Source organism: Propithecus coquereli, unplaced genomic scaffold, assembly GCF_000956105.1.
Source record: "Propithecus coquereli isolate 6110/MARCELLA unplaced genomic scaffold, Pcoq_1.0 Scaffold77, whole genome shotgun sequence".
Taxonomy (NCBI): domain Eukaryota; kingdom Metazoa; phylum Chordata; class Mammalia; order Primates; family Indriidae; genus Propithecus; species Propithecus coquereli.
This window is the reverse complement of record NW_012153840.1, coordinates 7026566-7036218: the sequence shown is the minus strand read 5'-3', so window position 1 is coordinate 7036218 and position 9653 is coordinate 7026566. Positions and strand designations below refer to the sequence as shown.

The window sequence follows — 9653 nt, the reverse complement described above, 5'->3', positions numbered from 1 at the left end:
CTGGGTCTGCAATAACTGCTCTTGAGAGTTATTTAACTTGTTGCTGGTGGAATCCTCATTCTACATCCACAAAAGGTGCTCCCAAGTACCTATGCCATCCTGCCCAGCCCCCGGCTTCTGCCTCCCAACTCTAGGAGACATCACTTCCTGCCACAGGCTATTTGGCACTTTCAAGGTTTTCTCTATATTTTTGTACACATCCTCTTCTCTCTCTCAGAAACACACCGCTTTATTTACATCTCTAAGAAAAGCCTCCAGCTCTGCCATATTTGTGGTGAGGGGGCACCCGCTCCTTCTCCTCCCCCAACCCCTGAGTCTTCACCTTCAGGACCCTCAATACTCACTACACACCTGAGGACATGCAGAGGCTTCCCTAGTCTTAAACTCAGAAACTCACAGCTTTGCTACCACCTCATCTCTCACTCTACCTCTCTGGCAGTGGATATGTCTTAGAGTCCCGCCAGGCCGGGCCCCTTCCAGGCACTGGGGTTCAGGGTCAAGGGCCAAGGCCCTGCCCCCAAGGAGCTGGCACCTAGTGCAGTCAGACGCCTTCAGGAGCAGAGACCCACCTGCCTTCCACCTGCTCCAGGAAAGAAGCACACCTGAGTGAAAAGTGATCAGCTTTCTTTTATTGGCTGTACAGAAGCAATTCCATTTCCCATTGACAATATAATTTAGAATAATTCCAACTCAGTTAATATCTCCACAGGGACCTGCTCCCCAGATTTCTAGATGTCATTATTTCTGACCTCCAACTTTCCAAAACAGTTGTTTCTGGAGGATGTGATAAGAGGATGAATTTGGCTCTAAACGAATGCCTGTGGCCCCAGGAGGGGGCCTCAGAGAAGAGTTAGTTTCTCTGGAAAAATTTAATCCTATTTTTGTTATAAAAGCTGTGTTATCGGGAGCCACACGACAGCTAACCCAGCCAGGAGGCGCAAGAGCTGTTGGCCTGACTTGGGTGCACTTCAGGCTAGTCAGGAGCGAGTCGGCCCGGCTTCTAGAACACCACGGATGCCCCGGACAGTCCCCACGGGGGTGGCGGCCGGGGCTGAGGCTTGCGGTCCACGCCAGACTTGGCTTATTTCTGGACGTTCGCAGACAACTAGAAGTCAGAAGAAAAGGCCAAAGAGGGAAGCCCCACATGGACTCGCTACACAGGCTGCTTCTCCCCTGAGTTACTGCTCCGATCTGACGGGCGGAAGGTTCTTCAGTTCCTCCTTTTCATGGTGGACGTCTGACACCTTGTTCATCTTGATGAAAATGCGGTTGATCTCTATGAAGGTCTTGCCCTTGGTCTCCGGGACGATCATGAAGGTGTAGATGGTGGTCAGCAGGCAGATCACCGCGAAGACGATGAAGCTGTAGGAGCCCAGGCCCTCCTGTGGGAAGAGGTGGGCGGGGGGACCGGGCTTGGTGACCGGTCCTTGCTTTACCTAGCTGGGGCTGTGAATCTGGGGCCTGGGTCCCGCTCACCTGGATGAATGGGAAGATCAAGCCCACCACGAAGTTGGAGAGCCAGTGGACGCTGCCGCCCACCATGAAGGCGGATGGCCGGGAGGACTGCAGGAAGATCTCGGTGATGAGCAGCGCGGGGATCGGGCCTGGGGAGGGTGTTGTGGGCGGCGATCAGAGTGTGCAATGACGGCGGCACCACGGACGACACCCCTCACGGCCCTGGACGTGGCCAGTGACCCCCTGTGGAGCCCACTCTGCCAGGGCACAGGCCATGTGTTCCCTTTGCTGTTTTCCCCTAATTGTGCTCCACCCAGCCCCCTCCCCAGGAGGAGGGGAGAGAAGCCAGTTCGGAGCTGCACTGGGGCTCCCTGGCGCCTCTCGCAGCTTAGCCTGCAGCTGCAGGGACTGACGGTGCGGGGAGGGGCAGCTTTGGTACGTACTGGGCCCGAGGGCGTGTCCTATGACATAGGCGATGACGCAGACGATGCTGATGTAAGGCATCCAGGATATTGTGTCCTGGGGGAGGAAACGGTCGGTTCACACCTGGCCCGGCGAGGATGAGCTGGGACGGGACCTCAGGAACCTCGGCCCTCAGGGGCAGCCGACCTGCCCTGTTTGGGGGAGGACAGCGCCTGGCCCCTCCTCAGCAGTGCCACCTTCACCAGCCACGGGAAATCTGCGGAAAGTGGGCCCTGGGCCACTGGTGGGTGCACACTTAGTCCCCAGACGTCTGACTGGTGGTATTTGCTACAACAAACCCATTCTGATTCCTCTTCCTTTAACAGGGCGGGGGCAGAGCCGGGCCTTGCGGGCAGCCCCCTCACCTGCAGCGACAGCGCCAGTGTCAGCACGCAGCAGGCCAAGAAGCACACGGAGAAGCCCAACAGCAGCAGCAGCCTCCTGCCCAGCAGCTCCACCACGAACACCTGCGGGGACACCTGCTCAGAGGAAGCCCCTCGTCCTTCTGACACGGCCGCGGAGAGGAGAGTCAGGGGGGCCACACGCACCTGCCAGAACGTGCCCCTGGTGGCCAGTGGGGCATCTGGCTGTGTCTCTGGGCCCGGCGGCCCACACCTGAATGAGACCCCACCCCTAGGGTCTCCTAACGCCTTCAGCCCCAAATCTTAGGGTCCTCACAACACCTGGAAGCCACACACCGGATGCGCTTAAGAGTCCAGCCCGCGGGGGCCTGGTTCCACCCGGGGTGGCTGAGGCTCACTCCAGGTCCCACCCAGGCTCTGCGCCCATTGCCGGGGCCCCAGACACTTTTGTCACACTGTGGCCCCCAGCTCGGGTAGCTCGGCCCCTGCATAGCTGGGCAGCCCCAGATGTGAGCTGCTGGAGCAGAGTCACCTTGCTGGGTGGGCACATCTGAAGTGGGGGCCACAGGTGGCCCCACAGGAGAGCCCAGAGGCAGGGGCGTGGGCCCTTCCATCCTGCTCCTTCCTTGGTCCAACCCCTACCACGGTCGAGATGTCCCTCCATCCTTGGTGGCTGACGGGCCCTCAGCTCCCCGGGACACTCACAGCGCAGAAGGTCATCACCACGTTGACGGCCCCCGTGCCGACTGTCACGTACTGGACCTGACTCTGGTCCACACCGGCGCTCCGGTAGATCTGATCTGCATAGTAGTAGATCTGGAAGGACAAGGCAGGGGCTGGGGAGGAGCACTGCAGGAAGGCGCTGCCATCTGAGTCTCATCACCGCCTCTGCCCCAGGGCCTGCGGCTGCCCCCGTACCGCGTTCACGCCCGACAGCTGCTGGCCGGCCATGAGCGCGATGATGGACAGCAGCTGCCAGCGTAGGGACCGCATCCGGAACAGCTTCAGCACCGAGACGAAGCCCGCGGCCTTCTCCGCCTCGTCCTCCTGCCGGATCTCCTCCACCTCCGCGTCCACGGTGTCCCAGCCGCGCAGCCTCTTCAGAGCTGAGGGTGGCAACGCAGGGTGTCAGATCAGAGCCTCTGGGCACAGCCCCGAGCCTGCCCCTCGCCCGGGCCGATGTTACCGTTTTTGGCAGCTTCTTCATCTTTCTTCTGGATCAGCAGGTACCTGGGGCTCTCGGGGAAGAGGGGCAGCAGGAGCAGCTGCAGAGCCGCGGGCACCCCGGTCAGCCCCAGGAGGATGGGCCAGCCTAGGAGGAAGGCAGCTGCTGGCACGAGAGGCTCCCGGCCAGCCAGCCGCGTGTGTGCCCCTCCACCCCTCTGTGCCCAGCCAGCCCCTCTCTGCCCCGTGACCCGAGTCCTGACACAGCCTCCAGGAGGGCAGAGACTTGTCTTTCTCACCCTGGACCCCAGCACCTAGAACAGCGCCTCCCGCATAATGGACCCTCAGGAACACGGCACGGCCGAGTGGTGAGTGACCACCGCACACCCACTGGATGGACAAAGTGGAAAAGTCTGACAACACCAACGTGGGCAAAGGGGAAGTCTCCGCATGTCGCTGTGCAGACACGTGGTGTCCTTTAGAGCTGCAGCCCACAACCCCCGGGAGCAGACCAGTACTGGTCCGTGGCCTGTTAGGAACCGGGCCGCACAGCAGGAGGTGAGCAGCCAGAGAAGCTCCATTTGAATTTACAGCCACTCCCCATCGCTGGCATCACCGCCTGAGCTCCGCCTCCTGTCAGGTCAGCAGTGACATTAGATTCTCACAGGAGAGAACCCCACTGTAAACTGCGCATGCGAGGGATCTAGGTTGCAGCTCCTTATGAGAATCCAATGGCCGATGGTCTGGGGTGGAGCTGGGGTGGTGATGCTGGCACTGGGGAGTGGCTGCAAATACAGATTGTCATTAGCAGAGAGGTTTGACTGCACAATAAATGCGATGTACTTGAATCATCCCAAAACCATCCCCACTCCACCCTGCCCGCCATCCATAGAACCAGTGCCTGGTGCCAAAAAGGTTGGGGATCGCTGCGTTAGAGGACAGTCTGGCAGGGGCTGAGGAGCTGGGCACACTCCCTGCTATGCCCAGAGATGCTTGTGCCTGGGCCACCAGGACACCTGAAGCGGAATGGCCACGGCAGCACTGATTGTAGAAATGAACACCGGAGACAACGCAGACGTGCACGACAGTCCACTTAGGGTGATACCGAGGTCGTGGGGGGCTCGTAAAATGGAACTCGATACTGCAGCGAAAGTGAAGCCCGCCACGACTCGGGCACATCTCACGCACGGGATGTGGCACGCGATAATCTACAGCGTGATTCCATTACACAGAGTTCAGAAATGGGTAAAATTAACCCCATCACTGCCAGAGGTGAAACAGGAGGCAAAAGCAAGGAAATGACTCGCAGCACAGAGCTGCACGCACGTGGGGCTCTGAGTCCCGCTGGGGGTGCTCCCTACAACCCCCACAGGAATCTAGCTTATTCGCTTCTGGTCCCTGCGTCTAGCGAGGGTGTGGCGCCTCAGTGCACGTGTGCCGAATGCCTGCGGGAGTGACGGAAAGGGAGGAGGGTGCGGTACTTACACCCGGACCCACGCCTGAGCTGCTGGGCTTGTGTCTTACTGAGAGCTTGGACGCGTTCCCCAGCCCCTCCCTGCCCCAGGGCCTGCATCTGCGAAGCGGGTGTGGATAGCACAGGCTTCGCAGGGCACGAATCTACACAAAGTCCTGGCACCCGGCCCGTGGTAAACACTTTATCTGTCTTGGCTGGTGTGATGGTTAATGATGGTTTCCCTGTCAGAGGTTTGAGAGTCAACACAAAGAAAGGTGAGGTCACAGAAAACGATGCCAGGTACGAGTTCCTGTGAGCCCACTGTGTGCCAGGCCCCGGGCGCTCTTAGGAAGGTGCAGGCAGAGTCTGGGCTGTACTGACCACCTCACCCATGGGGGCAGCTCGCCCTGGCGCCTGGCGCTTCCCTTTCTGGTCTGTGGAGTGGGGCAGTCGCAGCCCTGGGCAGCAGTGGTGCTGGAGGTTCCTGTGAACCGTGCCAGGGACGCCCTAAGCTCAGAGCCCGGCGCACTGGTGGCTGTCACTGCTACGCCGTGGACTTCTGTATGGACAGCCACTGAGCAGGCCAAGAGAAGCCGAATCACTTAAGGCCACCTTGCCCATCTCCGGAGAGGGACTAGAAAACACTGGCCAAGCTGTCGCTGTGCTTGTGTGGGGCCTGCCTCGTGCCAGACAGCCGCCAGCACCGTGGGCTCAGAGCACTGTGGGGGCCCCAAGGACAGCCAGCCTATGAGAGAGAAAAGGCCAGCCCACAGGAACGTCCCTCCCTGTGGCAGTGCCTTTGGAGTGGGAGGAGGGGTCGAGGGAGGCTGGGGGTCCTGAACCCACCTTCTTCATTTGCCAGGAGATTCCGGAGACCAAAGATCTGGGCCACGAGGATGCCGACAGTGATGAAGAGCTGAGGCACCACCCCGAGAGCCCCCCGCAGGTTTTTAGGGGCCAGCTCTCCCAGGTACATGGGGACAACATTGGAAGACAAACCTGGGAGGGTTGGAAGAAAAACACCATCAGGACAAATTAGTCAGGCAGGAACAAGCTGTGTCTTCAAATGTATTTATTCTTCCTTAGCAATCACGTTATTTGGGCCAGAACTCTCTCAAGACTGCAAACGCCTCTTTTAATTCTTAGCCCTTTATGCTTCCAGGGAAGAGAAAACGGACCGAAGAAGCCCATGAACAGGGGTCCTTGCTGCCGCACCGTGGGGCACAGGCCAGCCAGACCTCGGGTCCTCCCTCCTGCCTGGCCTGCGTCTCACAGAGGAGAAGCCCAGCTGTGGTCCAGACACTCTCTCCTTTCTTGCTCCCCGGGTAGATCTGTTCATAAAAGGCCACAGAGCCTGCCCACAGCCTTACCTCGCAGGAATAGTGCATTGTACGACAAACGAATGCAGAGATGCCTTCATATGCATTTAAGGACAAGCTGTATTTATCAATGAACATTAAAAATCTCAACATATATTGTGGCATATCTGCATTTCTGGGATTTATGTAATGCCTGGACTACTTCTGAACAACTTGTAAATTTTCCCATCATACTGGAATCTGACACCCTTTTAAGAATGGTGGAATTTAATTTTACAGACTGTGAAGTATTTTCATATATATTGTCCCATTCCATTCTCCAAAAAGCACACGGAGAGCCTGGGGGTCTCTGAGCAAGCGCAGAGGGGTTGTTATCAAGTGCACTACGGTACACCTAGTCTCGGGCCAAGCTGAGGTTCAGAAAGACGTGGGGGCCTGAGAGGGAGGCTCCAGCCACGCAGGGAGACTGCAGGGGACAGAGTGTGGGCTGGGAGTGGGTATTTGACGACGCTGAGACAGGAGGTACCTAAGGCCGGGTTTTCCTGCTCAGCAATTCTGCCCAAGGACATCTCTGCTTAGTATTAAAAGAGACAGCACAATTCCTTAGTACCAATTTTTTCCCTATTTTCAGAGCAAATAGGGGCAGTGTCTAAAGCAGTCCTTAGTATGTCTGGGGGGTGGGAGGCCCGTGCCCGAAGGGCTGCACAGGAAGGGCAATGCCTTCTGGAAGCTGAGACCCTGGGGGTGCCAGCTTAGTCCTGGGCACGTAACTGCGCTTCTTCATGGCATCTGAGTCTTACCTTGATCAAGGACATAAATAAAGTGGCAAACCTCGAGAGGTTTGTGAAGAGACAGGATTGCCTTTATGTTGGTGGAAAGCAATCTCTACTTTGACTTAAAAATGACTCCACCGGGCTCTCCAGCCAGCTTGTTCTGATACTAGAGTCACAGCACAGTGGCTTTTCAAGTTTAAATTCCTTCGAGCCAGTAAATACCCTCAGTTTTCTGGCCAAGAAGTTGACTAATAACAGACCAGTGAACTGTGAGCCCTGGAAGTCCGAGTCGAAGTCATCTCTGCGCCCCGGTCAGAGCAGCTGCTTGCTTCAGTGGCGGCATGGCCTGCGTGGCCCACGTTAACGTGGGTGGTTTTAACAGGAGCGTCTACGGCGTGGGGCTTGGTGATCCGCTCCGCTGGCTTTCAGGACTGACTGCCAGCGGCCTTTGCACCCAGCGGCTCGTGTTCGCAAAGCACAGTCTGAGAAGTGGGGGGCTCCTGAGACCTTTTAAGGGCGTCTGTGAGATCAAAACTATTTCCAAATGTACCTGAGATGGTTTTTGCCCTTTTCATCTGTGTTCTCTTACAAGCATACGGTGGAGTTTTCCAGAAGCCACCTGCCAGGCAATGCCACAACTGACTAAACACAGAAGCTGGTCTGTGGATCCAGCTGCCTTCTATCAAGTTAGACATTAAAGAGATTTGCAAAATTGTAATGGGCTTATTTTGTAAAATGAATTACTACATCTCCCGGTTGCCACTTCTGATGTGGTGCCCGTTGATCGGTGTAGCCCACGTGCGCAGCTCTTTGGAGCTGTCATCATTTTCAGTGTGCGAAATTCTGAGACCCACAGACTGGAAGCCACGCTCACCGAAGCAAAGGTGAGGGCTTCTGACTGATTTGTTATCTCTTGGAGCCTGAGATTCCTGTGTGGCAACCAATTCTGAATTGTTGGTGGTCAATAGAAAGGTGCCTGGACCTGCTCACTGCTGACGACTTTTAGGAATCATCCATTTTTCAAAAACCTGAGCCCCCTGCAGGGAAGATCGGAAGGCAGAGCCCCCTCTCCGGGAAAGCCCAGCACTACGTGAAGTCGGGGGCCCATCCGCTCCCCTTGCAATGACTTAGTCTCTATTCAGGAAACACGTTCTCCTCTTGCTCTCGCTTCTCCGTTACTGCCAATTAACTCCAGCCGAGGGGTTTGCTGACATCTGTTTGTCCCCATCCCTGCATTTGGAAGGAGCACATGAGGGTTCCTTGGCAATGCTGGGACCTTGGCCGGAGGGAGGCGGGTGGGGTGCCCAGGTGCTCACTCCCAGGTGCCCAGCCTGCACTGGCAGGCCCTGAGGGTTTGCACCCTGGATGCCTCTCCGTGTCTGGCCGTGGGAAACGCTGCCTACTGACAGCAACTCGGGGGAAAGCCACGAGCGTGGCTTTAACCTCCTTTCTCTTCAGTTTGAAGAGATCATGGGAGAGTTTTCTAAAACTACCGCAGTACAGCCTGGGCGGCTCCACGGAGCATTAGGTGAGACCTCAGGCAAGTCATCACCCTCCTCAGCAGGCGGGCATTTAAGGAATGAGTGTTCTCTCCAAAGCCCTTTGCAAACTTTAAATTGTCCTATAACAGTTGAGAAGTTGCTGTTGTTAACACCTTTGTAGTAAAGGGATTCATATATTAGATTGTTTCTCAAGCTTTTTTGACCTCGACCCACAGTAAAAAAATACAGAAATGCATTTTACACTGCAACCTGGTTGTCCCATACATACATAGATAATAACTGAAATAAAAGTTTCAAAGGACAATACATATGACACAGTCTAGTCTATTTTTAAAAAGAAGACGCTGCTCGCTACACAGATGTTACCACCCACTAACTGGTCTCCACCTGCAGTCTGAAGTCTTGAGCTTTAGAAAAGACTGAGATAAAGGATTGGATTGGAAGGACCCTTCCCGATTTAAGATTCTGTATTTCAGTCTTGCAAAGAACAGCTTTCTTTGCAGGAAACCTCACAGCAAAGACCTGCCTGTTGCCTGCCGTGAGGACAACTAGGGGTTCAAACATCCTTTTCCCAGCAGAGGGACAGGAGCAGCTGGAATCCAGTCGCTTCAGAGACCCGGAGGGGCTCAGGCCCCGGGAGCCACTCCTCCTGGGTGATCCTGACAGAATGGCGGCACAGCGGGGCACTCTTTACCTGCACAGATTCCCACCAAAAGTCTGGAAACAATTATAAGCTCAAATGACTTCGCGATTTTGCTGCATCCCATTAAGATCGCAGGCACGATGGAAAATATGTTGTTGAACAGCAAGGCCCCTTTTCTGCAGAGGACAAAATATCAGTTAGTTCGGCTTAAGGATTCACTCATTCATTCAGCAGAGGTGCACGGAGTGTCTACGCTGTGCACGTCCCGCCACTTACAGCGGCGGGCTCCACTGCTGTGCGTTTAGCGCTCTGGTACCCAAGACTGATACAGGTCAAATGACGTGGGAATATTGCCTGCGTGGGAGCAAGTGAAAATGACCACAGTCCAGAGGGTGAGAATGGGAGGGAAGGGATCCATATCAAATACAGCAAAAGGTTTTTTATACTTGGTCTTAGCCAAAAGGCTGAGAAGCGATTGTTACTAAAAGGTTTTTGAAATCATAAGCTAATTCATAATTTT

General features: G+C 55.8%; 1 protein-coding gene across 3 annotated transcripts in view; it reads right to left on the bottom strand.

Annotated features, from left to right (window-relative positions):
- Positions 1 to 924: 924 nt before the first annotated feature.
- The window catches only part of SLC2A5 (solute carrier family 2 (facilitated glucose/fructose transporter), member 5), a 20922-nt gene continuing 12193 nt past the window's right edge, over positions 925 to 9653 (bottom strand). Inside the window, exons 4-12 of one of the 3 annotated variants that reach the window (XM_012662614.1) lie at positions 9185 to 9309; positions 5743 to 5895; positions 3466 to 3591; positions 3198 to 3385; positions 2985 to 3095; positions 2283 to 2384; positions 1899 to 1974; positions 1477 to 1604; positions 925 to 1382 (exon numbers count right to left, since the gene is read on the bottom strand). In XM_012662614.1, the coding sequence (XP_012518068.1) occupies positions 1179 to 1382; positions 1477 to 1604; positions 1899 to 1974; positions 2283 to 2384; positions 2985 to 3095; positions 3198 to 3385; positions 3466 to 3591; positions 5743 to 5895; positions 9185 to 9309 (1213 nt within the window). In that variant the 3' untranslated portion in view covers positions 925 to 1178. The remainder of the gene's footprint in view (positions 1383 to 1476; positions 1605 to 1898; positions 1975 to 2282; positions 2385 to 2984; positions 3096 to 3197; positions 3386 to 3465; positions 3592 to 5742; positions 5896 to 9184; positions 9310 to 9653) is intronic. The other 2 variants (XM_012662613.1, XM_012662615.1) reach the window with 2 other exon arrangements.